Source organism: Trichoderma asperellum, chromosome 2 (assembly GCF_020647865.1).
Source record: "Trichoderma asperellum chromosome 2, complete sequence".
In the NCBI taxonomy this organism is placed as follows: Eukaryota; Fungi; Ascomycota; class Sordariomycetes; order Hypocreales; family Hypocreaceae; genus Trichoderma; species Trichoderma asperellum.
The window spans coordinates 2,334,108-2,361,602 of NC_089416.1; the positions used below are offsets into that span (position 1 = coordinate 2,334,108).

At 47.6% G+C, this 27,495-nt stretch overlaps 6 protein-coding genes and 1 non-coding gene across 7 annotated transcripts; 3 read left to right on the plus strand and 4 right to left on the minus strand.

The window, feature by feature from the left end:
* Window positions 1–724: 724 nt before the first annotated feature.
* TrAFT101_003086 (uncharacterized protein) lies at window positions 725–2,113 on the minus strand (the record flags this gene model as incomplete). The annotated part of the gene is made up of 2 exons (XM_066126776.1): window positions 725–1,152; window positions 1,255–2,113. 2 exons carry the CDS (start codon window positions 2,111–2,113, stop codon window positions 725–727), a joined length of 1,287 nt encoding a protein of 428 aa, XP_065982883.1.
* A 604-nt stretch (window positions 2,114–2,717) lies between these two features.
* Window positions 2,718–4,482, minus strand: TrAFT101_003087 (uncharacterized protein). The gene is made up of 2 exons (XM_024910920.2): window positions 4,135–4,482; window positions 2,718–4,057 (listed from the first exon to the last, which is right to left on the minus strand). Exons 1-2 carry the CDS (start codon window positions 4,318–4,320, stop codon window positions 2,894–2,896), a joined length of 1,350 nt encoding a protein of 449 aa, XP_024764214.2. The 5' UTR covers window positions 4,321–4,482; the 3' UTR covers window positions 2,718–2,893.
* A 1,571-nt stretch (window positions 4,483–6,053) lies between these two features.
* On the plus strand, window positions 6,054–6,142 carry TrAFT101_003088. Its single transcript has one exon. It is a non-coding gene; the product is annotated as a tRNA-Lys (tRNA).
* A 1,717-nt stretch (window positions 6,143–7,859) lies between these two features.
* Window positions 7,860–11,332, minus strand: TrAFT101_003089 (uncharacterized protein). The gene is made up of 2 exons (XM_024899343.2): window positions 10,653–11,332; window positions 7,860–9,900 (listed from the first exon to the last, which is right to left on the minus strand). The coding sequence occupies exon 2, from the start codon at window positions 9,705–9,707 to the stop codon at window positions 8,310–8,312; it is 1,398 nt and encodes a 465-aa protein (XP_024764215.2). The 5' UTR covers window positions 9,708–9,900; window positions 10,653–11,332; the 3' UTR covers window positions 7,860–8,309.
* A 1,113-nt stretch (window positions 11,333–12,445) lies between these two features.
* TrAFT101_003090 (uncharacterized protein) lies at window positions 12,446–13,387 on the plus strand (the record flags this gene model as incomplete). The annotated part of the gene is made up of 2 exons (XM_066126777.1): window positions 12,446–12,484; window positions 13,262–13,387. The coding sequence occupies 2 exons, from the start codon at window positions 12,446–12,448 to the stop codon at window positions 13,385–13,387; spliced, it is 165 nt and encodes a 54-aa protein (XP_065982884.1).
* Window positions 13,388–16,959: 3,572 nt separating this feature from the next.
* Window positions 16,960–17,201, plus strand: TrAFT101_003091 (uncharacterized protein; the record flags this gene model as incomplete). Its single annotated transcript, XM_024903498.1, has 2 exons — window positions 16,960–17,029; window positions 17,092–17,201. 2 exons carry the CDS (start codon window positions 16,960–16,962, stop codon window positions 17,199–17,201), a joined length of 180 nt encoding a protein of 59 aa, XP_024764220.1.
* A 6,261-nt stretch (window positions 17,202–23,462) lies between these two features.
* Window positions 23,463–26,982, minus strand: TrAFT101_003092 (uncharacterized protein). The gene is made up of 3 exons (XM_024906154.2): window positions 26,493–26,982; window positions 26,101–26,437; window positions 23,463–26,028 (listed from the first exon to the last, which is right to left on the minus strand). The coding sequence occupies exons 1-3, from the start codon at window positions 26,786–26,788 to the stop codon at window positions 24,883–24,885; spliced, it is 1,779 nt and encodes a 592-aa protein (XP_024764222.2). The 5' UTR covers window positions 26,789–26,982; the 3' UTR covers window positions 23,463–24,882.
* Window positions 26,983–27,495: the final 513 nt, after the last annotated feature.

Sequence of the window (27,495 nt, forward strand, 5' to 3'; positions counted from 1 at the left end):
AAAGCGGCAACAAAGTCTATGCCTACGGTGACACGTTAGACTACGCACTCGCTCCTGGGAAAAGCCATAGTGTCCACAAAATAAGGCAATTAAACAATTAGAAAAAAGTGTTGTGTATGCGCAATACAATTGCCATCTTTCATCTATTACAGCGCTTCATAGAAAGCTATAGCACTTATAGCACGGCACTATTGCAAGGCTGATTTTTAGCTTTCTTATAAAGGGGTAACAGTAGTAACTACAAAAGCGGAGTCACTTATGTAAAGTAGGGATAACCTCAATGATAGTTGGATGACTTGTGTTTGCTAGAAGTAGATAGCATTGATAAAAGTAGATATTATTGATAAAAGTAGCTCATTATGCTCGACGAGGTAACCTTGATTTATGTAACTTGGCTACTATATTGGGTATCTTGACACATATTTAAACAATGATTGGAACTTTTTTAGTCATTGAACTTCTCTTTCCTTCTCAAAAATTTTACTCAGAGTCTGGCGAGTATATTCTTTGAAGTGCTTTTCCCTCCACATCTGTGTGAACCAACATATGGGCGATGATTTCGATCCTCAGCCCAGGCCGCCTCAAACCACGAGTCTTAGGACAAGAAAAAACACCATTCACTTCCTTGCGAGTTTGCTGTGCGATTAGTTGTGACTTTGCCAGCTGGCGGCCATCCGCTACCGTACGGTGCGTCAAATCACAACTTCATCTTTTATCTTTTAACTCATGCTGCTTCGTGCCATTTTCGCCGGATACTTCCACGGTCTAATTCTGGAACGCGAGATTTAAGTTCCTGAAACCAAAGTTGTTGTTGCAACTGATACCGTTCCCATGACCTGAAATGGTCTTCAAAAACATCAGACCCAAAAAAGTCTGTGGCACCCCCGGAGAACTGGGAGTGGTTCTCAAGAGTAGAATCTTGCTTAAAAACTATCTGAGAGAAGGGTGTAAGGGGTCCGGCGGAATAATCCCAAAGTTTATCGCTTGGGGAGCGGCATGGCCCAAGACAATGGTAAATGCTTATATTCAAGTGCGTTTCGTTGTTGCTCGGTCCCTGGTTGAGTGTAATGTTGTAATCTGTGCTGCATAATAGGCACGAATCCTGCTCTGGGTCAAATTCGATTGCTTTTCCATCATCCTGAGGATAAGGTACTGCTGATCGAATGTATGGACAAGAGCACGAGTATTGCTTTGGTAAACAACACGGTGGGTAGGCCGAGCAAATGAGATGGTGGCAGATTGGTATTGACATACTTCTGATAAGCCTTTTGATGTGCTCTTCAGACACTGTAGGTCCGACTATTGTATAAAATCTGGCAATAAAGAGCTTGTCATCAATAATTTTCGGCGTGTATCGAAGGGAAAATTTCCAGGTGTTTTTCATCCTTGATAAAGCTTCGAGACTCTCTCCTGGAAGCTGGGTTTTAGGATCGACGATTCCATTCCTTATGACATCTTTCTTTCCACTGCGCCTCCATGGTTTATAGAAGCAGGTGCACCTTTGATACTTGCATCCCGGTTTATGGGATCTGACGCATTTGCCAAATTCGAGGATATGCTCAAATGACTTGTATCGTTCTAGGCTCTGAAGAGGTATACCATGAGAGAAACCGTAAAAATGTCGACTCATGACCAAATTGGCTTCCATAAAGGAGATTTGGGTGCTGAACAGGGAGTGCCGAAACTTTTCCGGAAGGGAGACGTGCTGGGCATTGCATGAATCGGGCAACCAGTATGAATTCCGGAAATCACGAAGAGTCCATGCATGGGCTTGGCTTTCCCACTTGAGATTGGGGTCAAGCAGACGCAACTTATGACAACAATAGCAAAAAAACGTGTTAGGAATATCCTTTTGCAAAGTGAAAAGGAATTCAGTCAGCTCTTCGCCTTCGAGACGCGGGAGGGCGCTTCTATGAGTCAGTTCCGTGAAATATTTGCATGTTAAAGCCAAAGAAAACCTCCATGGCAGCGGCAGGTTGTCTATGATCAGCAGTAGAATTTCGGTTGGAAGCACCAATATATCCGAACATAGGAGTCTCTTTTTGGACGCCTTTGCCTCCATGAGGTGCTGGCTGCGTCGCTTGCCCGTGGAGTGTCCGTCGTTCTGGCGCATTTTGTGTTCTAGAAAGTAATTTTCCAGATTCAAGATGAATCTGATGGAGGGGGGTTTGCTTTGTAAAATACAAATAGAGAACTCAACCCAGCTGTGCAGAATTTTATTTGCATGTGGCAGGCTGTGCAGGGTGATGCTTTATGGGTCGTGACACTGATGCGCAGCTATTACGCATGCTGTTCCTCTGTGCTACATAGCTCGGCAATTTATGTTGGGAAAGTGGCAGAAAACTCTCTGCTCCAAGGGAAAGCCACCGGGGGCCATAGTTCCACGCAGGCTGAAGCTTGGTTCTGGAGGGATCCCATTGGTAGATGTCTTAGAACCAGCATCAGCATTTTGAGCATTGATGCCTTTCGCATAAAAATTAAGTGGATGATCTCCATGTAGCCGGATCATTACAACTGAATACCAAGGAAGATCACCACAGGGATGCTCTCAGCATTTTGTGAACACTCCTTTTCCAGCATATGAGTTTAAAAAAGCATATTTGTAGATAGTAAAACTTGAGTAAAAGATCAACGATTAGCATAATTGAGAGTGTAGCATGTGCCTATATGCCGCTTAGGCTGTGATGACTGAGCTCCTGTTCATTAGTTTCTTCTACCCCTATACATTGTTGATGGGAATTTCCGTGCTCTGAAAAGGTCTCTCTTAGCTACTTATCATCTCTATCTTACTGTCGTTGCAATAGAACATATCCAAGCTTCAGCACTTAGATAATAGCTGCTGAAGCCCAGAATCATCCTTGTAGCGTTGTAATGCCACGGCCTTCCACTCCTCTCATTCCAATCCCTGGTCAACTGCCGCTGCATCGCGAAGGCCCTGAAAAAGGCCTACAAAGCCATCCCAGTCTTCGAGATCGTATCCGCAACAGAACTCGAATCTATGCTGGAGCCGACCCTTCCATACGCAGTCGGCAAGATCCTGTCGGCCTTTTTCTTCAAAAAGGCGGGCAAAGACAATCTCGTCATCTCCAAGATCGTTGCTGCCATCGTAAAACTCTTGGACTGGCAAGAATCCTGTTGGCGATTTAAAAGCTTGAAAGGCTGGAGCGGTTTGGGCCCATTCCCAATCGATAATTCCGGTGATGTTGAAATCTTGATCAACCAGTATGTGGTCTCCTTTATCATCCGTATGCCTTAGATAAAAAAACGTATCGCTATTTTGTGAGCAAGACGAGGTCACTAATGGAACCAGGTCGATGAGAAATATGTGTATTAAGTAGGCGTCGACTGCCACTTGAGAATACATCTCTTCTTGTACAATCATACTCAGGATTTTTTGAAGCAAAGAATAGTGATACTGCTCTGGGCAAGAAAAGGGCCCAATGGTGCGCATTTTCGAGTGCTCAAAGTCCATGAGCAGCTCGTGGGCAATTGCACCTACCTGAGGTTCACTACTAGTGCCGTTATTATTAAACGAACCAAGTAGAGTGAAAGGGTATCTGTGAAGCTCAATGAAAATGTCTGTCATTTGCTGCATGACCTTTTTCTTTTGTTCTTGAGTTGTAGTGTCCCATTGTAGAGCTTTGCCCTGTAGCTTCTCCATGAGGATGAAGCCGACACCAACCGGGTTGCCTGGTTGCTCAAGCGCAAAATCAAAGACTTTGGGAACAGGTACATTCGTTTGATGAAGGAATTTGAGCGTCGCAACCTCACTCTGGATAATATAGTCTCTCACTGCCGGTGAGGGGGATTTACTATTAGACCTTCGGATACGAGCGATCCATATCATTCCATCACTAAAGCGAATTTCGACATGGCAGTTCATCCCTCCCATCAGGGAATTCACGTCATGGCTAGTAAGAGGGGTGATGGAGCAAGATATACCATGCCGCAAATGAGTAGCTTTGTCTTCAAGAGCACGGATGTTGATTCTAGCAATGAGCGCCTCGAGTTCATTCTCTTTGGCCACTCCAGCCGCAGGATCATATGCATCTTCATCCTGTTTGTTGTGTTTAGTTAGTAGGTGTTTAATATATATATAGGTATATTCTAGGTTCAGGATGAAATAAAACGAACCTTCCACTGAGGGCATGTATGGTGGCTGGGCAGCAGATGAATCGAGCATAGATGGCGGTTGCAGAGCAGACAGTCACCCGATTTGCGGACAGCTGGTCGGCAACAATTTTCGAAATCGCACATCCATAGCGGCATTATTGGCAAGTGTGTTGAAGATATGGAGGAGATAAAGTTGTTAATATTCATGAAAGGAGTAGCTAGGAACTTGAGCTCGGAGTCCCGCTTGGTGCTGAGTCTGTGGATGTTGAAGCACAGTTATGAAGAAACGGCCTTCAAGCTACATTGAACTCTTCTTTTGCAGATTGGAGGTAGGCAGCGACTGGCTGCAATATTTTTTTTTTTTTTTTTTTTTTTTTTTTCCCTCAGCCGTGTCAGTAACGGCTGCGAAATATAGGTACGGGTAGAAATTCTCTCTCATCATAAATTCACTTCGCGCTAGGTCTGAGCGCTCGCGTTTGTAGGTAGTATATGCAGGTTACATGCAGCTCTTCCGGTTTATTTTCTTGATTACTACTGATAAAAGATCTTAATTAATAACGCTCAGCTCCTTATACTGCGTGTACGACGTACACCAATCCGTTTTGCATTTACGGCAGCACAAAGTTTTGCTCTGCGCGCTGTTCAACAAATCTAGTGGACAAGACCACGTCAGGAAACATGGATATAGATGTTGTGCTTCCTTGTAAACGAATCAATTTTAATTAATCGTTCCGGTGTGGCGTTTATTATTGGAAACACATGTGACAGCCGCCCAACGTCAGTCGGAGTGCCGCAGCCATGTATAAAAAAGACAGGTGGCTCACAATTATTCGGTTTGATTCTTGCCTATTACAACGGAGAGTGTCAGTGGAATCAGGCTCAATTAATTTTGATCTATTTCTCATCGTAGAAACCAATTCAACATACCCGGTCCAGCAATCAGATGCGTGAAACCAGGTTGCACAAATTGGGCGCTGAGTAATTCTCGATACTGCCGAGCCCGTTTGTCTCTCTCCGTTTCTCAAGGCCATGTACGGCAACTAACAGATTGCTCTATAGACGCGAGAAACAGGAGACAAATAGACGGAGTTATACCGTCAACCTCAAACGCTACGCATAAGCAGACGCAGACGCAGACTATATAAATTTCTGCCTTGATAAGATAAAGGCGGCAGCTAATAGAGAAAGTGACACGGTTATCAAGTGGCCTTGAAGAAATTATAGATGAGGTTTCTCGACATCTTCGATGTTATGAAACCCCCTTGCCTCAAACTTCGGACTTTATGCTTTAGGGAAACAGCAAGGCTAACTATTGGAACTTAAAGGATACTCAGATCACCTTAATAACGACATATAGTAGCTTGTGACGAAGCCATGAATGATCTTAAGATAGCTGATAGACGAAGCTATCGTACATAAATGAATTTATATTGTATGTGTTTGTCTTAGCTGATGCAAACTCGGCGCTGTGTTGACGAGAACTATTCAATTACTTGGTTAATTACCGATAAATTAGGGCAGGTAGAGTATATTATTATTATCAGCCAGTAGAGTTGCCAATGATGTCTCTTTTTTGACGCCTTTTGACTGTTTTGTCTGTTTGTTTTTACCCATGCATAGTCCCCAGCGGGCAATGAGGTCGGCTGGAGTCAACCAAAATCTTAATCCCTTTTACATAGGCTCGTTTCTTCAAGCCCAGCTAAATATCAAGTAAGCTAATTACTAATTGCCGCAAGTATCGGCCTTATAACCGTTGCGCAGCGCGTCTAGTTACATAAGAAAAGAGAAAAGAAACAGCAAAGGATAAGGAAATACAGGTTTCTACAGGCAAGTAGCAGGAAGGCTGTAGCATAAGGCTTATATATAGAAATACGGCCGATCCGTCCAACGAGCTCCCTCAGCTCAACTGGGACAGTTGATTGGTTATCAATCACGTGATTGCCCGGTTAGCTCAATCGGTAGAGCGTGAGACTCTTAAGACACACGTTCTGTAATCTCAAGGTTGCGGGTTCGACCCCCGCATTGGGCTTTTCCTATAAATTCTCAGATTGAAGGGGTTCAATTTTTTGTCTTTTTATTTTTTTGTTCCCATCATAAATTTAATTAACTTTTCTTTTTATTCTTATTAATATGTATAGTGGCAGTAACAGAATCTCTCTGTATAGTTTTCTTCAAAGAAATTATTCCGTCATTTTTTTTTTTCTCTCCCCCTCTTCTCTCAAAGTGATATAGCTGTGGCGTATGCTTTGTCCAAGAGCTTACTCGACTTAAGCTTCCTGCCGATCTGCTTGCGTGAGCTTCTCAGAAAGTAAGCCCGCGCTTAAACCTTCCTTAGAGAGAGGTGTAATTACAGTTAGGATAAAACAAGGAAGGGAGGAACCTCTCGAAGAAGCTTCTCCACGTGTCGTCCATTAGAGTTAATTCCATCGTGAACCTTCAGTCTCGGTACCGGATCCGCTTCGCGCAGTAGTGAAAGCAGCTAAAAGGATACATACATACAGCAGCAGCATTGGATGCAAAAAGTAAAAACACCAAAAAATGGCTTTCCGCTAAAGCACACATGCAGTTTCTTTGAAGAGAAAATAAAATAGCCATTCCGGCACTACAAGGTGCATAAATCTTTTTGTCTTGGGTTTAATTGATATAAAAGTAAGGCTGCGGAGAAAATGCAACCCAACAATCTCAAGCCTCTTGTTTCGCCTCATAAGCTTATTAAATTTACGAAGAACCTACTTTTACTGCTAGCCGTACTCAACATTAAGCCACCACCCGCATGCATAAACGACAGAAAACAATCATATCCCCAGAACAGCCCACACAACTCGGGCCAAAGTGCGCTCTCTCCTCAATTTCTCTCTCTTTTCGCAAACTATTTATTGCATAGACTATATCTGTCTGTCTTAATTAACTTTTGTCTTTCCCCATCCTGTTCCCTGCCCTGTGCAAATTAAAACACGCCCCTCTGCCCCAACTCGCACCCCGTCTCCCCTCTCCCGGCATTTCCTTGCCGCGGGCTCACACAGGTTTGGCCGAATACGGATGGTGTCAAATAATCGCAAAATGGGGGATGACGCGGCCTCTTTGATAGAAAGGGTCCCCACAGATTATGCTACCGAGTTATGCTTTCCCGTCAATTTCGACTGCGTTTTGCTTATTTATCCACTAGCGGCCAATACTATACAGTACGAACGACATAGTAAGTTATATCACTTATAATGGCATGACATGGGGATGATGGCTCTACTTTTTGGCGTTTTCTTTTGCGGCAGCAACTTTGACAATCAAATTGTAACATGGACTGAGATAGGGCAGCTATATATAATTACGGCCACTTTATTCAGGATTATAACACGCTGAAAAAAAAAAAATTAAAAAAATTTGGAAGGATAAGAAAAAAGCGTACGTAGTGTATACCGCAAAGGACCAAAGATCCAAGCTCAACAAAGCATATATATTCGTAATTTTCATTCTCTGGAATAGCGGAACATGCCGTTGGGAAACCATAATGATAAAGTAGATGGCTGAAACAAAGGACCGAAACGTCTAAATGTAAGCAGACACCATATCACCGATGCGAGGTTGAAAGCCATGTATAGTTGCGTGTAAAATAATTTGTTGAACCAGATGTAAAATAAAATTATAACGAGAGTTGGTCAGGCAACAACTTAGATTATTACCAATTGCCAACATCACTTTACGCAAGCACAGCCACGTCAGATATCAAGGAAACTCAATCGAAATAGTAAAGAATAGCTCTCTTCCCTACCAGCTATCTTATATACAGTACTCAAAAAGAACAAACTCCTAAACTCAGCCCGAATATTTCCCTGTAAACTCAAATAACCTTCTTCCCTTCAGCGAGGCCGAATCCCCCCGTTGTGGCCATTTCCTAGTTTCCCACCGGCCCAAAAGTCCAGCCAATCCCAGGTCCAAATAGACATATCGCTAGCTCCTCCTTTAGACGCCAGAACAATGCATCAGATCAGATATAACAACAGAATCGTAACTCCCAAAGCCCTAGTATTTCTATACGAATGAAAGAGAGAGAAAATAAGTATAGAGACGAAGAGCAGTTTTTGTGTTTTTATGGTGGATTTTTTTTTTGTTTAAATGAAAAAAAAAAAAAAAGTAAGAAAAGGGGAAGAAGAAAAAGGAAGAAAGAAAGAAGGGTAGTGAAGTTCAGATCTACAATCATTCTAGATGCAGAACTTTCGATCAAGCATTCTCAGTGCTCGCGCATCTTCGCTCGCGCCACCCTTTTCTGCGAGAGTGACGTTACCGGTTCTTGGGCTGCTGTGAGCGCTGCCATTTGCACCAGATTCAGCAGTTTGAGCTGGAGTGGGGTGCAATAGAGCAGATAAGCTCGCCTTATTGCCGCTAGTACTGTGCATCTCCAAATGAGAACTCTGAGGTGGACTAGCGCTCATTGTTCGGTTTGGAGGCGTGTGTAGACCATTGTGCTGAGGAGCACCAGATCCGTTGGCAATTGGGCCCAGGGCTGGTAGAGGGCCCTGTGGTTTCTTATCATTCAATGCCCGAGAGTCACCAATGGCAGCTTGAGCAGCGGCTTGTAACGTTTGTTGGTGAGGAGAATCGTGGATTCGCGGCGGAGTGGGTCCTTGTGAATATGGCTGGCTGTGGTACAAAGGCCCAGACGTTGGCTTCGGGGGGTTTTGCAGAGGAGGCAATGAAGTGCGTTCGTAATTGAGAGATGGCGGCGGAACGTGTGCATAGTGATGAGGTGGCGGCGGAGCTGCTGTGATATAGCCATGATGTGCTGGCGGAGGGGGGGCTGGCGAGGCGTAAGGCGGAGGGAGATGGTGACCAGCAGGAGGATAAGGCGCGGGAGCGTAATGTCCATACGGAGGTGTAGCAACTGGCGATGGAGGCCATCCGTAGCCTGGCTGCGCATAATGAGGGGCGTATGGCTGATGTCCTGGATGAGCGTGGTGATGCTGAGGAGCAATCATGTACGGCTGCTGCATTGGGGCCCTGGTAAGAGCAGGAGTCTGGTTTGTCTCGCCCATGCTAGACTCAGGATACATGCCTTTAACAGGTACGATTCCCCGCAAAGTTGGATCGGTGGTCGGTTGTGGCAGTTCTGGTTGTCCAGGCTGTGGTCGGGAATAGTAGGATATCAAGTGCAGGTGCTGGCCGGTCGATGTCGTGATGCTGAAAGACTGCTTCATAAGTCCATCGGCCTTGTATCGGTATCCTTCAGGTTCGCCATCGTCATGGTCCTCGTCACTACCGCGACCAGATTCGGGCGTCTTGCCGTTGCCTCGTCTCCCTCCACCAAAACCGCCTCCTCGCTTCCCTTCCATTTCGCGGTACGTCAAAAAGCTTCCGGATACTCTGCTGGCGCTCCATGATTTGCCATCTGTCCAGCGCCTCATGCCAGCTTCCCGCTCATCCCATACAAAGACCGAACCGGATCTGATAGATTGTCTTTCCTTTTCTGAGAGTCGTCGTTGCACGCGAGGTAGAAGTCCCAGCCGGCAAGCCTCGAACAGCTTGATGGCATCAGCTGGAGTACGTACATAACCGTGGTACGTCTCCATCTTCTCCGACGCTATTGAGTCTGTTTTGTACATGTGATAGACCAGTTGTCCGATTTAACGGACGATTCCTCCCCTGATGATGGTAAAAAGAGGGCCGGATCACTCAGACACACGAGTCTGGAGTGTTCTCTCGTTGGCCGTTTAAGTATGTCAACTACTGTCAAGCAAGACGGTAGATGCGTCACCGATAGAGCTGAGTTATAGCCTTGTTTTTTGGTCAATGGCACTACGAATATGGTTGTTAGTTTGTTACACGCGGGGATTTTTGAAGATGAAGATGCTATCAGAAATGAATGAGTGAGGGTTTTGAAAGGTAAGGGAAGGAAATTCGACAGGAGAGAAAATGCTCCATCAGAGATCAAAGAGGGCCTGTCTGCATCATTATGTGCTCCTTGGCTCAGGATGGGAGAGTCGGTAGACCCGCTAAACAAAGTAGCACACTAAATGCAGAGGATAGAATTCTCTCGATAGAGCAACGGCCAAGGCCTTGCCTGGTCCAGTGAGTTCTTCCATTTGGCCCTTTCTTGTCTGATTTGACGGCGGTGCCGACGGAGCACTTGCAACGACAAAAGGATGGATGCGTTTGCGGTCCCATGGACGTCGTAACTGGCCATTGGCTGGCTCCCGGCACGTCCTGGTTACGCCGTGCACAGGACCGCATTCTCACACATTCCATGGGCCCTGAGGTGGCAGACCGAGCTCTCCCAAAGCCTTTCTTCTCTTTCTACTTTTTCTTTCTGCTCTTTGTTTTCCTTTCTCACCTTTCCCCCTGTCATACAGCCCGCTCAAGGCGAAGAGACTGAGACGGAAAGCACAAAGGGCGTACAGCCAGCGCCTCAGTATGGGAACACTAGATCCATGCAGGCAGCCTCGGGAAACAAAACCACAGGTTTTGCCGTGGAGGCACGCGGATGTCGTCGCAAAGGAGGCCAGGAAAAGGCAGGAGATGGAGGGACAAAGGGAAGATGGGAGGCTCACCTAGAACAATGGAGCGTATATATATATATATATATATAGGTACAAGGTATATATATATATAAAGACGGCGGAAGAGCCAACAAGTGAGAAGTAGAAGAAAGGATAAGGCCGCTGCAATATAGTTATTCTGCAATGGCCGTTGAAAGAACCACGTCGTCTGTTGCGCCTTTGTCGTCACGCCGAAGTGAAATTCGGGGGAAACGGATGAGTCTGCACACGGAACAAGGTTAAAACTAGCACATATAAGCCTCAAAAGGTAAAAAAGAAGAAGAAGACAAAAAAGATGGAGGAGAGAGGGAGAATTAAGGTTGGGCCAGCCAAGTGCGCAGGGTGTGGTCATGGATGGATAAATCGGCTCGTAGACGCAGGGACGTTGTGGGGTACGGTGGGCTTGGGGGGGCGTCGGGGGGGTGGCGGTAGCGGGCAGGTCTCAGGTGGCCGCTGGCTGGGAATTTTTGGGGAGATTCGGCGCTTCTTTTGCCTGCTAAGAGGTGCACGTATCTTTGCCTATTTTGCTGGTGCTTCAGGTGGCTGTCTGGCGATGCAGGAGCGCTGGATGCGGAGTAGCGATGGCCGCTGTGGAAAAAGACACTTGTACTCTGTACAGTGTGTTGCTGGAATCCACGTTTGTGCACGCGACTGAGCGCCGCACAACAAAGACATCTATATTTAAACATATAAGCATCCTTTCTTTACTTTTTTTTTTTTTTTTTTTTTTTTTTTTTTTTTTTTTTGCTTTTCTTTTTCTTCTTCTTTTCGCTTTTTCTCTTCTTCACTTAACAAAGACAGAACGCAAGATGAGTGGGAAAAGAATGCAAAAGACGAAGGAAAAGAGATATCCTCTTGTCGTCCTTGTTCAGGTATATCCGCTGGTAACTGTACTCGTGTCCTTTACTTCACTCAGCAGCGAATTCCGCAAGCATTTCGGAGTACAAAGTACAATGCAATCAGTGCATACCTTATACAAATAGTCTCATCAAGTGTCTGTAGTAATCATGTTAAAAAAAAAACGGCTTCTCACTTGCCGTGTTAGCCTCCAGGCTTGCGTGCCGAGCGCCGTCTTGCCCTGTTGGCTCAATATGTGTGGCGGAAATCGGCTTCGTTCTCCAGTCTGTCATGTACAGCAACAGTTTCTTGCCGCCTGGGTGAATCCTCCGGCTTATTTCGCCCAGTTCCGTAAGGTTGGGACAGCAAAGTACAAGGGGGAAAAATTAAAACATAAAAATAAAGGTTGGGCGTGCCGCTTCTTAGAAAGAATGACAACTCTTTAGTCCCCTGTCATAGTAGAAGAGCGAGGCAGTTTAATGAGTGACAAAGCGTATTATACAGACAAAGAAACAAAGGCGAAAAAAAAAAACCCATAGAAAGGGCTGATTAGAGATATCGGCATCTTCATCTCATCTCATCGCATCTCACACTCGTACCATGTCATTCCTTGTCTCTTTACAAATACGTCCAGCAAATCGCCAAAACGCAACTCTGCGCGGCCTGGTCACCAACAGCCTGGCCACCATGGAAAAGACGGCAATTAAGGGACGACACACGGCCGGTGTGGGGTGTACAGAAGAACAGACCCAGCGTCCTAGCATTGTAGTCTTGGCACTTGGCTACTTGCTAGACACCGGGAATAATGCGCGGGATTCTATCAGCTGTGCGCCAAGGCGACAGAAGAGAAAGGGAATTTGCCAACCCTAAAAAGGGCTCCTCAAAAAGTCCGGTTGTTCGGTGCCGGGCTTGCCAGAGACGATGACTCGTGTTGGCGAACCCCCCCTCCCCATTCTTTTTGTTCGGAGATGGGAGCAACCCAGATTTTGCAAGATTACCTCGCTGTAGTGAGTTGTTCTTATTTGACTGACACGCCTCGGTCTCAATTTCTGCCGCCGGGCCGAGAGAGGACAAGGACTAAACCGCACGGCATGATTAATACTACTAGCACCAGCAAGCCTCCGACGGGATGGGCGGCATCGGCTTGTCAGAAATGGTCATTTGGCCAGCAACACAAGAGCGGGAGACGATGTCGAGAAGTGCAGAGCCACGAGTTCCGAGCCCGAGCCCGCGTACGTGGACAGCCCAGAGTTGTTGTTTTCGCATCATCATCGTCATCAACACAGCCACGCATTCACGCGTTCTTCCTCATTCTCATTGCACAAGAAGGGAATAAGGAAAAAAGAAGAAGAAAAGAACCACCACCACCACAGTATTCACCAAACGCTATGTCCTCGTGCATAATCAGCGCCGCGCCGCTACGGGACTGGCGGTATAATAAGGTCATAGAATTCCTCCTAAGCTTATTTTCAATACTCGCTGACGAAAAGGCTTAGCCTGCCGCCACTGACTACATAGCGCCAATTCGCGACAAGGATTCCCTGCTCGTTTGCCGTTTACTGTAGCAATCTTTTAGGAATCGTCCTGTTCCTTCAATTCCTGCTGCGGACACCCCCTCCCCTTTTTTTTTTCCCTTATTTCCCCTTCTATTCTCTTTTCTCCCCGGTGCCGTTTTGCCCGCTGAAGTGAATAGTTTGTGTTTGAGGAGGGCGTGAGCTTGTGTACTTTTTTTTTTTTTTTCTATTCTCAGTGCACTTTTTCTGCGCCTCCCCTAATAGTAGCAGCCCCTAAAAAAAGAAGAGCCCGTGCCAGGAGCCGATATTCTGGATAAATCGGCACGAGGGCTTTTTTTCCCCTTCTCCTTGGCCATGGCTGGGGAGGTTTACGCGTTGTTGAGGCTTGACGACTGACTGCTGCCATTTTACGGGCGATAACAGATCCAGTTGCACCGCATTAAACGGCATATTAGTCTACGGCTATAGGTGGTGCTAGGGATGCTTTTTGGGTGACACGCCGCCATGCTTAATCTCAGCGACGTTGAAGTGAGATAAAGTAAAGTAAAACATCCGTCAAATAAAGTAATGAGGCAAAATAAACAAAGAAAAAGGTTACCAAAAAGAAGAATGGCGTTATTCATCCATTACCCTTTTCAGGTCCGTGTGACTGCTGCATAGGTAGGGAAATCAATGGCGATCTAGCCAAGGCGAGCGTATAATAGATTAATTAAAAAAGACAATAGATTGCCATCCCACGTTGGATTTCTCGGCGATGCGGCCAAGCGTGTACATGCGCTGCTAGCAATTTAACAGCGGCTGGCAAGGTAACTCCACGGGTATTGCGGCTTTTTGCGGCTATCTGGCCTCATCCCTCACAGAGCGCTAACAGTCGCTTCTCCAGAGCACCAAGTGCCGTAGCTGCCGATGAAGGGGGGGCCGTGCAGAAACTTTGATTGCGTTTGGGTTTTTATCCTTTTATCTCATCTGCGCTTTCGTGCTTCGGGCTATTCTAGCGACACTACTCGGCGCCTGCTATCCACTGGGGGCCCTTTTTCCCTCTCGATTTCCCACATCCCGAGGCCATTTTGTTCTGGCCGATGGGGCCTTTTTGAGAATCCACCGGAGCTTGAGGGGCCGAACTTCCGACGAGCGCATGCGTATACAGTCGCAGTATACGTGCCGTTCTACCCAAATACGGGCTTCGTGACGAAGCAAATGCTCTTATACGAGAATTGTCTGGTCTCCTTTAATCGCTGTGGGAGCCAAGGAGGGACGAGAAGCGTCTATTCTTAGCAACAGTCATTACGAGATGGAAAGAGGAAAGGGGGAGTCGATCTCGCCAGCTGCGATTTTCCGGCCAAAACTCAAGACTCAAGATTGCGCCATCACATAGGCGATATTCAATCCTCTCGCTTCATCCCATATTCCTGGTACAGCTTGACCAGTCGCTAGACGGATTAGGCCATAGAAATTAAGGTGTCGCATAAGGTCAGTAACTGACAGCCATACAAGGAAGGAGGATCTCCAGGCGGCTACTCGGCTCCAGGAACTACTCCTATACAGGCACAAGCTACTAGTAGGACGTGGATAGCCTCCTGCTAATGCTTGCATGTATTCGGACTACCACCTGAACCTGCATCTCCTACGGTTCGCCATTTCCCCACGATATCGAATTGTCCGAAAAATCGGCGACCAAAGTATAGAGCCTGAGTAGTGGTAGAGGTATTATACCTTGAAGCGGCAAATCAAACCAGCCTCCCCCAGCTAGAGCTATACTAGCAGATACTATCTGTCCATGCAGCCTACCTATTGTAGAAAATGTGGCCGGAGCACAAGCACAGAGCTGGCCACGTAATGCCTTGGGGCTATGTACGAGCGTACTACATGCTATCTACTATAAGAGGCAGAGGATATTTTTCCGTTCGAGAAGGGGAAAAAGGCTTTCCCAGGCAGTTGCGGGAGCGTCTTCGGGAGTTATTTGCCGCGTGGGCTGTTTCGCGATGGAGAATGGTGCCGATATCCATAAGGCACGGGCCACCTCTTCTTTCTGATGCTTCTTTGATTTATGCCTTGTGCTAAGCATTTGCCCAGGCAAGACAGGCAATGTGAGACGTTGTGCCGATCCCATGAGGTTAACGGGTAAGCATGTTTGCACTAGGCCCGTAGAGGGAATTGGCAAAGTGCAAGATCAGCGCCTCTGCCATTATGGCGTATCTAAAATCTCTCGAGAGATTGCGCTGCTCATTGATGTGCAAGCAAAGTACGTACAGCATGTACCTACGCTCCTCTTCCCTTTGGTTCAAACATGCTTATCCATGCCACTGGCGCTGCTGGCATGCCCCCCTCCAAAAGAGGAGGCAAGCAAACAATAATGCATGCGACTAAGGGCACGTAAATGACGTGACGACAGATACGCCGCGGCTGGTCAGCAAGGCGCGCGAGATTCGGTTCAGACGGCCAGCCTTGCCTTGGGGTGTCGGGAGATAGGCGCACGCCCCTAGTCAGTCGCCGGAACGGGCCTAGAGGGATACCGACGAGGAAAGAAGCACCACAGTGCCTTTTCCCTCTCAGCGCCCCGTAATGACGTCGCCATCAGCACGCCGAGCCGGCTGCGGCGGCCCTCGAAAGGGCTGGATGAGTGCTAAGACACGCTTTCGTTCTTGGCTCTGCAAGGCAGAGAAAAGAGGATCAAGGGGACAGATGAAGGTGCATAAGATATAACGCGACATGGAAATTAACTCTAAAAATCGACATGCGCTTGGATACGAAGGACGCGGGCTTTCTTTTTCGTTTCCTAATCTGCAGTAATAAGCGAGCGACAGATCAGCAGCGCACAGTGCGAAGCCATCCAACATATGCCTTTTTGGGTCCAACAGGCGACACTGATAAGCTGCTAGTCTAGACTCTTGATCGGCCTGCCGTCCGGGTAATCGGCTTCCACATCGCTTCCATCCCACAGTCTGGGTTTCAGAAAATGGAACTGGGCTTGCTTCACTGGGAAAGTGCAAGACAGATGACCTTCCCAATCTCTCAAGGCGCCGAGATGTGCATCTCGATATCTTTTTTTTTTTTTTTGTCTTTTGATCGTCTTTCGTTTATAAATGGCCCAGTTAGTTACTACTAATACTTTTCGCTTCGACGCGAAATTTGATGAAAATCTTTGAGCGGCCGTTTTGCCAAGCCAAGATTGGCGATCCAGGGCCCGCATCCCGTCTCTGGCGGCCTAGGGGAGAAACCTGGCACATACTGTATGCTACGTAGCATACTTGTATCTCTCCTTGGAAAAGAATGACCCTGTTTGAGAAAAGACAAGCTCGTGCTGAATTCTCAATTTTACGACACACTATGTGATGCTACTATGAACATTCTGTAGCACCTCCCAGCATGTTCGTCTCCAGACAGACAGGGAATTGGCCGGGGGGATCTTATCTCGACCCATTCCCCTCGCGGTCGTTATAGCCTGCAGTATGCTGTACAGAGTGCAAGCTGTTACATGCAATAGCTCCCATTCAGCAATTCTGCGCCTTGGCAAAGCAGAAACTGGACAGCTGCGGCTGCAGGCAACAGAAGAGCAGCCATAGAGGATGGGAAAGAAGGTCATTGAGAATGACCGGGGTGGATAAAACTTGGTGGAAACGTCAGCCGTTATTGGACGCAGCTGAGTGCTGAGTGGGGACGCTACGGAAAAGTCGGCCGGGGAAAAAGTGTCTTTTGCTTTCTTTTTTATTTTCTTCATTTGTGCGGCGGTTCCACCCTAAAGCCAAGCTTGCGCGTTTAAGCATGAATTTAAGCGTTGTCAGCCACTATGCTTGGCACGGCAACTACTCCCATCTGCAAAGGGCAAAGGGCGTGGCTATATGAATGCCTTTTCCAGCATGCATTCGGCGGCGTCAGATGGTGCGCGCGTGGATTTGATTTCGAAGGCGCCTCCCCGCGCATCACGGCGCCTTGCCTGCGCTCGCTGCAGCGGGTTTCAAGCATGCAAAATGGCCCAGAGCTGGCGCCTTGTCGCCATTCCTCTTCGCCAGTCGCGGTGGAAACGGTGGCTTGCCATCGGTGGAGCCGCTGAAGCACTTGGCGCAAATCTAAGATGCCGTGCTTGCCGACTTGGCTCGCAGGGAGAGGGGGTGTGGAGTTTGGCGACGGCCATGGCAAGGGCGTCTCGTGGCATTGGCCAGTGCTAAAGACGCCGAGCCTTGCTGATCCTGAGCTTGGCAGCGTATTCTAATCATAGCAGCTGGACCGGACAATGGACGGATTACGGAGTGCTTTGTCGAGCTTCATTTCCGCGTATCACGACGACAGCCAAGGCGTCTTTTTACCACTTGTCGGCGTCTGATTAAGCAGCGATTCCCTCGGGTGGTACGTAATACGAACCCAGTCCCAGTTCTAGACACACAGTGTGTGCTGCAGCAGAGAAGCAGAGAAGCAGAGAAGACAAGAAGCAGAGAGAAATGGGCACAGCACAGGCCGCGACGCATTCAAGGTCCGATTATCCGACCTTTTGAGCACGGCACTAGTCTCAGCGCCGGGCTCGTCTCTAGCATAAGGTTAATTCATTGGTCTGCTTCAGCGCAAGGGCTCGTGACCCCCAGCAGGCAGGACTAATTCAACACGCCTTGGGCTCGGGTGCTTACTCGCGACGTGCTAAAGGCGAGATAGAAGCCAATTTGTAATGCTGCCTCTCGCTAGCAGGCGTGCTATGTGGATGCCTGCTCTGGGAGAGGCACCAGCTGTCTTTGCTGGCTTTTTCACACACTCAATTGTGATATCCTACAGCTCGAGTGCGGGATCATATATCGCACATGTACTGTAGCGGCGCACGTAAATACGCCTCTTTTTTCTTTTTTCTTTTTTCTTTTTTTTTTTTTAACCCTGCTCCAATCTGCTGCTTCGGGAAAGACCTTCGCCGGTGTTGAATAGTCCGAGCCTGGCCGGAGGGTTTTTCTCAAGCAACATATGCAGTATGCTTATCCAGGCTTACTTCGACGACATGGATGGTTTATAAATGGATGCCCGCAGAGCGCCCAATAGCTGCGTGCTAAGGAACATTAAGTTTCGATCATGACAATGTAGGGTAAGCAGAGAGGCAGCCAACTGGACCGGTCTGTGGACTTTAATAGCAAGCGTATTTTTAGCTCAACTGGAGGATCAATAAAGCACCAGCGGGCACTTCGCTTTGTTGATCGCCCGCGCAGAGCCCGTTTTCTGGCAGTCGATCGCTTTTTTTACGAATCGCATGAGCAAGTTATGGGTATTAGAGGAGCCACCGTATGGAGTATGGATTATATCATACACGAGCGAGCTGCAGATTGGAGTGGGCAACACTCCGTATGGGACAAGATACTTGCAGCTATATTGCGGTCCTGCATGTACTAAGGACTAAGCTACTTACTAGCATTGAGAAAAGAGAAAAGAACTAGCCAAGTCTCGCTCTTTGCTTGGCACTCGGGGCTGTTAGTCAATAGGTACTAAGCCAAGACTGCGCACATGTGCAGTATCTGCACTTATACTCGACGCGCATGGGGCTATACGACAAGCCAAGCTCTCTCCAATGGCCGACGAGGCACCTACAGAACATGATATGGAGTCAGGCCATGCTTTTTTAGTCATGTAGACCATCAGTAAAGTAAACAAGTCCAAAACTAGCTAGATCACCCTCCATCAGCGTAAAGGACATCTCCGGATGCACACCTGTGCTACCACCACCTTGACACTTTATCCTGGCAGGGAGCACAAGGCCTTCCCGTACTTGCAAATTCAATGATTCCATGCCGTTGAGAGGGGTAATAATAAAAACAATAATAAAAACGGCGCCATGTGTTGAAAGGCGTCAAGATTGCCTTCTTTGCCGAGGAAAGAAGAGGAGAAAAAGCTTGGCCTCGTTAGTCATGGAGACGATTGGCTGCACACGACTTGGAGAAGCTCCAAGCTTTCTCTTCACCCTTAAATGCCTTTCCCATGCATTAGCGGGCATGGCGTAACCTTACTTTTAATCCTATCGTGGTTGCCAAGAAAGGGCGCATCTGGATGGTGCGACGCTGACAACTCTTTTTGTTTTATTCGCTTTCTTGGAGGGGGGGTTTGTTTCCGGCATGGTTGTCACATGTTTGAGATATGTGACGAAAAGGCCTGTTTGGCATGGGATGAGGATTGCGTATCTTTTTTCTTCTTTTTCTTCTTATCTGTTCTCTCCCATGTATATGCATGTGCAGTTAAGCAGCGACATGCACTGTGAGTGGGAGGGCTACCTATAATAGCGGATGAACCGGAACAGAGCAGCGGTGGTCTTTTTTTGGACTCTAAAGACTGGGTGTCAAGCCTGTGGCGTGCCCCCCGCGGCCGACATTTCTGGCTATCGGCGCGAATGGTAACAGAGTCTTGAGAGTCGAGCCAAAGGGAGAAGAAGAAAAAAAAAGATATTAATCATCTTTGCGCTTCACAGGGAGAAGTAGACGGAGTATAAGCGTTCTGATTAGAAAAACAGAGTGCGCTGTTGTGGAAGAAAGGCATGCGTATGAAGTACGTGGCTTGCATTGAATGGGTTGAAGTTGACTCAGTATACTGATGGCTTGCTGCTGCCTACTTATTTGCCAAGTTGAAGGCATACATCAGCTTGCCAATCTGATAGAGGTCCATGCCATTACGACTCTACAAACCTGAAGTTTTGAGCTACTATTGTCGTTGTAGAGGTGGAAGCAATCGCTCTCCCATAGGCTGTAGATAAAAGCAAGGCTATTGCTATTGTTCCTTGTTTCTCCTATTGAATGGTTTATGCTTTCCCCATAAATATCCGAATATCCGGCAAAAGAGAATCGGACAGTTCTCTGGTCGAGCTCACTCTTTCCAGTAACCTTTACGTCCTCTCGGAGAATATCCTCGGCATAAGCAGGCAGGCATGTGCATCTCCTGCAACTAACCGTACAAACCAGAGTAACTACACTGATCTAATTACCAACCCAAGGATCAATGCATTTGGACTATTCTATATTCGAACGTTATAAATTTATCCCAGAAACGTATTGGCGCTGTTTCTTATATTAGAAAGGTGCTGCATAACGATACTGACAATCGCATCGATGAAATCATAACCAACATTATAAATTATAATTAACATTGCATCTTAATGCTTACATCTCCTTGCAGATAACCGTCCTGTTTTCTCTTTCCTAGAATACTTTCTTATATAACTCAATATTGGAGGATAAACTCTGTATAGATGTATACGGGCAGCTTGCGAGACTTGTAAGGCCATTTTCTCTAGCTGGAGAGAGCAGTTCCATTACATGTCTCCTAACAATGACTTCATAATATTATTTGGAGCTGCAGCAATAAAATTTGTTCACTGGAAATAACACAACGGCACGCATTATTGGCCGCGAGCCAGAATGATATCTCCAAGCCAACTAGTCGTCTTGGAACTTCAGCAGATTACACCATTTAAGCATCAGTTGCAACTTTACCTACTTTATATTCCTAGTAGTACATTTGTTCAGCTTAGAATCCACTTGAATAGAGTCATCCCCGAAGACTGGGCCGTTTGATCTCCGGGACCTACGAGGTGGCTCGAATACGATGGCTAAGTGTAGAAAAGCAGAGTACTCTGGTCTGGAGTCAACAATGTCCTATTATAGGTACATCACTATTGAAAATCGAATTTTGATACTAGTGTACTTGGTACGCACACGACGTACTGACCGCATATAACGAAGATGACGTTGGAAGTAGACCGCAGAGCAGCATATGATTCAAGGCCGCGCACATATTTCATGAATCATTTCTTTAATTGGTTCATGCTCGTGCTCCACACGCGTGTGAGATTATAGTACAATGCTATAACCGTCTATGATCGTCCATATAGTAGAAGATGGTTATTGTCATGTAAAATTAGTTTGATGATGATAGAGTGGCATATAAGACAGGACGCGCAAGCAATATATACGTACACGTATATACATGCATATTACATATGTAAATCTCTACATTTGGCTCAGTTTTAAGCTTATTTGCTCGAGCTAGCCACTGAAATTTGATGCCTCTAGTCATTCCGCCTTCATATACTCTCTCATATCAACGACCAGATTCGAAGCTCAATGGCACATCATGCATACTTCGTGCTGGATACATGCCACCTAGTAGGTATCTCGGAGATGAAGTGAGCGCATTATTGCATATCCGAATTTATCACTACTGTACGTAATCAGCGCAGGAGTGTCTTGCAATTTCTGGCAAGATTGAGTAGTAATCAACTATCCTAAGCCTCGCTGACATGGATCCATAATGGTTCGCACGCATGCTTCTATTTTTTTTTTTTTTTTTTTTTTTTTTTTTCAAATAAAGAAGAGGTTCAGTTCCTGGACGATTCCAATTCTGTCATTCTTAGCTTCTAATGTATAACTGTTATTGTTGTCTATAGATGGTACATATTGCAAAACAGTTCGTCTATTTGATGAGATGTTGTGCTACTGCATCATTCGGAGCACGTCTGTTGCCAAGGTGTATGTATACATATATATCTACATAAGTAGGAAGAGGAAATTGAATTGATTTAAAATTGGAAGACATTTAAAATTTTGGGACTCTGCTATTTAATCCTACAGTAGAAGAATAAGGTAGCCAGTAAGCAAGCAAAAATACCTAGGTAGTTCGTATTACTGCAGATGCATCCTCCTCCTCGTATGTGCTTAGTCTAGCCGAGTTTTGGGTGATGGATACTACATGGAGCAGCCTCCGCCTATAACTCCGGACTGATAGAAATCGAACTCGGGCGTATGCTTATTCATTCGGATATGCTTCCTTTGCATCAAGCGCTGTCCCCATTCCTGCTAGCGTTTCATCACCGGCATCTAGCATCCGGAATAGACACATGAAAGGGCCCTCGCACGAGTCTCACAATGGCAAAACAAGCCTTTTTGCCTAATCTCGCAGCAGAGAATACGTAGCATCCCGCCTAAGCTCCGTCTTGTGCAACTTGCATAACCAGCGGCTCACAGATAGGCTCAACCGCCAATGCGCTGCCTCGAGGTTACCCTTTTCGGTAACAGCCTCGTCTACTGACATTCTCTCTGCCTTTCCTACTATCGGTACGAATTACTCCAGCTTAAACAAACAATCCTATGCGGTTGTTTTATTTTATTTTATTTTCTTTTCTTTTATTTTCTTTTCCCCCTTCTTATTCCCTCTTCTCTTCTCCCCACGCCCCCTCCCCCCTCCATTTATTCCTCTCTTGCAGTGTGTATTCTTTTTCCTGGTTTTATTATCTCAAACCCACCCCCTCCCACGCCAACTCGGTTCGTACGGCACGGCGGCCCAGCTTCCCCTCCATTTTCTCCAAAGATTCCTGTCCTTCTTCTAGATTACTATACTCCTCCCCCCACCAACCGGTAAAAGGAAAAAAAAAAAAAAAAAAAAGCACTTCGCCAACAGGGGAAAGGAAAAAGCCACAGCGTCAACGGCCCCTTCAGCCTTTTGCGTCTCAAATAATCCCTAGCTCAGCAGGCGATGCTTCCAGCAGAAGCAAATCCGTTCGAACGAGGAAGGGGGTCATTCGCCTCTTTTTTCCCGCTCCGGCCACAAGCAAGGATTAAAGAAAAAAAAGCAAGCAAGTAAGGAATAAGATAAAAGTGACGCTTGTACTGTGCTTGTGTGCGCTGACAGTCCCATGTGCGTTTGGCTCCCATGTGGATTCATCCAGATATGGTTGATTATGCTTATGCGAAACTGGCCCCCATCAGAAAAAGCCCAGTCCCAACCCCATGTCCTGCCCAAATTCCTAGGCTGGCTGAAAGCAAGGCCTGGTTCCAACAAAACCCTTTGCTGCATCGTTCCTTTGCCCTTTTGGATGCGCTATTCGTTGCGCCACGCCACTAGTTATCAAATGGTCTGTTGGCTCGCCGGCCGAGCTTCTCCGTGGCGTCTTCAAGGGCTGGAAACAAGCAAAAAGACCCTTGAGAAATACGGGGTAGCGCGTACCGACCTTCTGCTCAAGCCCTGGCTTGCTGTTGATACCCGTTGGCCTGGCTGCTTCGAGCTGGAGCTGAAGAGGGGGGGGGGGCCTTATCAAACGGCTGAGGCATTTCAAATGACAAACAGCTAAACACGCAACCATCTCCTTCGTGGCGCCGCCCGTGGTCTTTCAGCAGGTGTTAGCTCAGCGCTGGGAGGCGTCTCGGTTTCTGTCATTGGGGGCGATATTTGATTTCCCCATGCAATGCCCGCGCTACTTCCAATAGCAATTAACCCGCACGAGGGCATCATCATGCTCTCTAGTTCACCATGAATCCTCCGCCACAGCTGCGGATACTGCGGATATCGACAAGACCGCGGCATATTCGTAGGAAGCGATTGGGCAAAATTACAGATGGTTCTTTTCCACTCGGTTGTCCGGCAAGTGAAACTTGCATGGGAAGGAATCCTGTTCAAAATGTCGTCGTTTGTAAGAACGAAAAATGCTTCTCCGGGGCGCACACCCATATACCGCAAAAAATCTGGCGAGGCTCTGGTAAACGCTGGGTGTGCGGGCAATAAGTTGAAGCTGAGCTGACGCCTAGGGATGGCTGCAAGCCTCAAATAGGTAAGGAACAAATAACTCAGCTTTGGATGATTAGAGATCCCAAGATTCGGTGCTTTTGATTGTCTTAGCGACGGCGGTGATGGTACTTGCTAGATTTGGGAATCAAAGCTACTCGGTAGGCAGGGTCTGTAGCTACGGGGTTTCATCTGTCAGTGACTGAGTGCCTTCATACATGATACTAAGTGCTATGATACCATTGCTTCCTCTGTTTCGCTGTAGAATTATATATAATGAATATGCTTGTTCTATAGAGCGAGCCGCGGAGCCGGTCGCCGTCTTCCAAGTATATACCCAAAGGCTAGCCTTGAACTCCATGTCCATAGCATCGTCCATAAAGCAAATGAGTTGTGGTAGCTGCGGGATCAATATCTCCTGGAGCTCTGTTCAAATATGCTGTAGTCACTTTTTCAATGGAGCAGGGGTTCGACACAACTTATTCGCCATTCTCTGATAATTGATAGGGGGGTTTTTATTCTCCATTTCATCATCCAAACAGCGTGTTTTACAGTATCTTACATATAGCCAACAAGTCAAGCTGGTATCATAGTACGAGATGAGGGCTTCTCAAACGTATTCTTCTTCTTCTTCATCCTATGCATTCATACATACCCTATCCATGTACGGTCCCAATTTGGTAATATTTGAACGGAATACAACAAAATCAGATCTCCGAATCCACCGCAGCACGGCTAGATGCGTCCCTGCAGCGTCACGTTCATCATAAGCTGTGTTATCGTGACTAGGAAAAAGGGAGCCAATACTTGGGTTTGGGTAGCATATCTCTGAACATAATAGGTGAGGCTGGGGCTGAGAGTAGAAATAATGCAAGTCGCCGAACACCAAATGAAAAGAATCTCATCGCCTTCCCGCATAATCGCGCCCATTGTCGCAGATGGCCAAGTCACACAAGATCTAATTTCTCCATTCATGAGTGGCAACCACGCTCGCTGAGTGGGATCCAATCGCTACCGGAGCATCAGTGTCGGCCCCCCCGCCTCGCGCGTAAGGTGCTCAGATATAAATAAGAAAAGAGACTTGAACATTGGCACATGCAGCTTCCCACAAAGCCCTTCTCGTCTTTGAACCCCAAGATCGGGTTACGTAGTGTAACAATAAGTCGCGGCGTGGCGTTGCGTCATGCAATCGGTCCCCTGACGCAGATCGCCGTTTGCTGCTGCTGTGCGAGCAGGCTTGCCTGAAATGAAACAGTCCGAGGTAGGCAAGCATTGACGAGCACAACAGGCTGGTTGCTTATCATTTCCCGAGACGTCGGGGCAATGTCCTGTCTTAGTGACGAAGCTTGATGTGCCACGGAGAGTCGAAAAGATAGCCGCATTTAGCAATCGCAGCGCTCGAAATGGCGTGGAAATGGCACTACATCACGGACGTTGGGTACACCAGTCAAATAGCTTAACAGGCGGTCAAACCCAAGACCAAATCCTCCATGGGGAGGACATCCCCAGCGTCTCAGATCTAGATACCACCCCATGTCGTTGGATCTGGCTTTCCGGTGTGTTGGGACCTCTAGGCCATGCAAGCGCATGTTGTCCTCAAGTTGGGCAAGCCGATACTCCCTCATGGATCCTCCCGCAAGCTCTCCAAGATTAGGAACAAGGAGGTCGAAGCAATCGACCGTCTGCCCCTGAGGCGGGGGAGACTGTGACTGGAGCATGTAGAAAGCTTTGATATCTCGTGGGTATTGGGTGACAAAGATGGGTAGCAACGCGTCGCTTGCTGCATCATATCCGATCTTCTCAGCCAAGTATTTTTCATGTTCTGACTGAAGGCCTGATCCCCAGACGGGCTTATGTTCGAACATATGGGCCACGGGTTCGAGGATTTTGATGGCTTCTGTGTACGTCACCCGTGGCCATCTAGTCGGCGCCATAAGACCCCTCCATCGCTGTTGTAGTTCCTTGATATCTACAAGGTCCTCAAATGCTAAACGTTCCGCAGGGTCTCTGGAATCAAGCCGGTGCTTTTCGAGTTCCTGCGCGGCACTGCGCTGGCTGAGCCCGCTAGCAAGCGACGCCAGCATTTTTTGGGCGAGGTCCATGACCTCATCCATGTCTTGAACGAAGCTCATTTCAGCTTCAAGCATATAAAACTCACTCAGGTGCCGAGAGGTGTCACTTTGCTCGGCTCGGAAGGTAGGCGATAGAGTCCATACATTTCCCAGCGCTTGAGCTAGAGCCTCTAGATGAAGCTGTGATGAGACAGTGAGGTACTTGGGGTCTCTGAAGAACTCGGAAGGCGCGCCGCTCTTGACGGTGAATGCTTCACCAGCACCCTCGCAGTCTGATGAGGTGATGATCGGGGGGTGGGTCTGCTGAAACTGCTCATTGAAGAAAAATTGGGTTAGGATGGCCATGGCATCTGACCTTAGCCGAAGCAGTGTCGAGTTGAGAGGAGTTCGCGGCCGAAGATGGGATATTGCTCGCAAGCTTTCTGGTGTTTGATACTTGTTCTGAATTGGATATGTCTTGAAAAACGTCAGAATAGATGAACGCTTGCTTCAGGGGGGAAACTATTTGCAAAACGGCTTCAGCCTTACATGGGGATCAGACGAGCCGAGGATTTCCACCTGGCTGACTTGTAATTCAGCCATAGCTGAGGCCTGGGTTTGGCCACGGCTTGTTACCGTGGTGCTAGACGCCCCTCCTTCTTGCACTGATATCGAGGACGATGACGGCGGCAAGCTTGCTGCTGAGGCCTGTTCTGAACTGCGGCCGGGGTTGTTCGAACTCGGCTGGTGGCCAGCCGGGGTTTGGATGCCTGCAATTGGACTACGACGAGCAAGGCTGTCACCTTGAGACTCTACGTTGGACAGCAATTTAGAGGCGCTACTGTGCCAGACGCCCGTGAGGCGAACGGCTGCACCTGGGCGTATACTACGAGGCCTGTCAGCTGCTGCTCGCCATAATGCCGGGACGAGGGCTGACGTACTCTGCGGCCAAGCTCTTGTCAATCACAGCCTGCATTGGCCTCATGGACGACCCGTCTGTGATGTCAACGAACCGCACACTGGAGCTCTTGCGAACCGACCTGACCCAGCCGCAGACTTGCACATCCGAGACACGGCGTTCAGGCTGCCATTCTTTCAAGTCTGCCACTGTCCTGATGTCCCGGAAGCTCTGGCCCTCGCCGCCACCGTCGCCAGGGACACGCACCGAATAGCATCGCCTATAAGGAAAAGGATGGCGTCGGTAGCGCCTGGCAAGCAGGCGGAAGGGATGAGACATGGTTGGATGTTGGCCGCTCACGGGGGCTTCAGCAAGGCAGCAGAACGTGGGCAGTCCGTCTCATGACGTGTGCCCTCCTTTCAGGCCGGCAGGGAGATGGCGCAGGGTTTGTCTTTGGTTCTGCGCCGTATTGCAAGCCAGTGGCTGTCATATGTTTCGTCTTTAGATTGCAGAGAGGTTGCTTTTTTGGTGGGCTGAGAGCTGGGAGCAGGGATTTGGCAGAATGAGAAAAAAAGGAAAAACTGTTGCGCCGCTGGCTGTAGGCCCAGAGCGGTGAATGGTGGTACCACGCAACGTTATTAGCGTATACCTGGCGCATGCACTATGAGATGCGTCTTGGCCAGTGCTGCTCTACATGTAATTGCATTCGAGTACTAGCATTGGTTCTCTATGCCTGGCTTTCCACCCTCCCGGTGCTCTCGTTGTCTATGATATCAAGTAGAAGCAGTGCTAGGCTGTCAAGATAGACAGCAGCGCTAATGAAAGGAGAAAGAAAAGGCATCTCGGTAGCGCCAGGTAGTGGTGCTGTGGCGTTGCGGATAGCCACCGTTAGAGGCGTATTCCTCCTTGCAGCCTGGCTACCAGCCGCTGCAGGTATCTTGCATGGTGCCGCCTCATCGCTCTCGCCTCATATTTAGTACCCGCTGCCTGAGCGAGCGTACTGTAGCGTGTACTCTAGCCGCGGGAGATTGCCCAAGAACCTTACC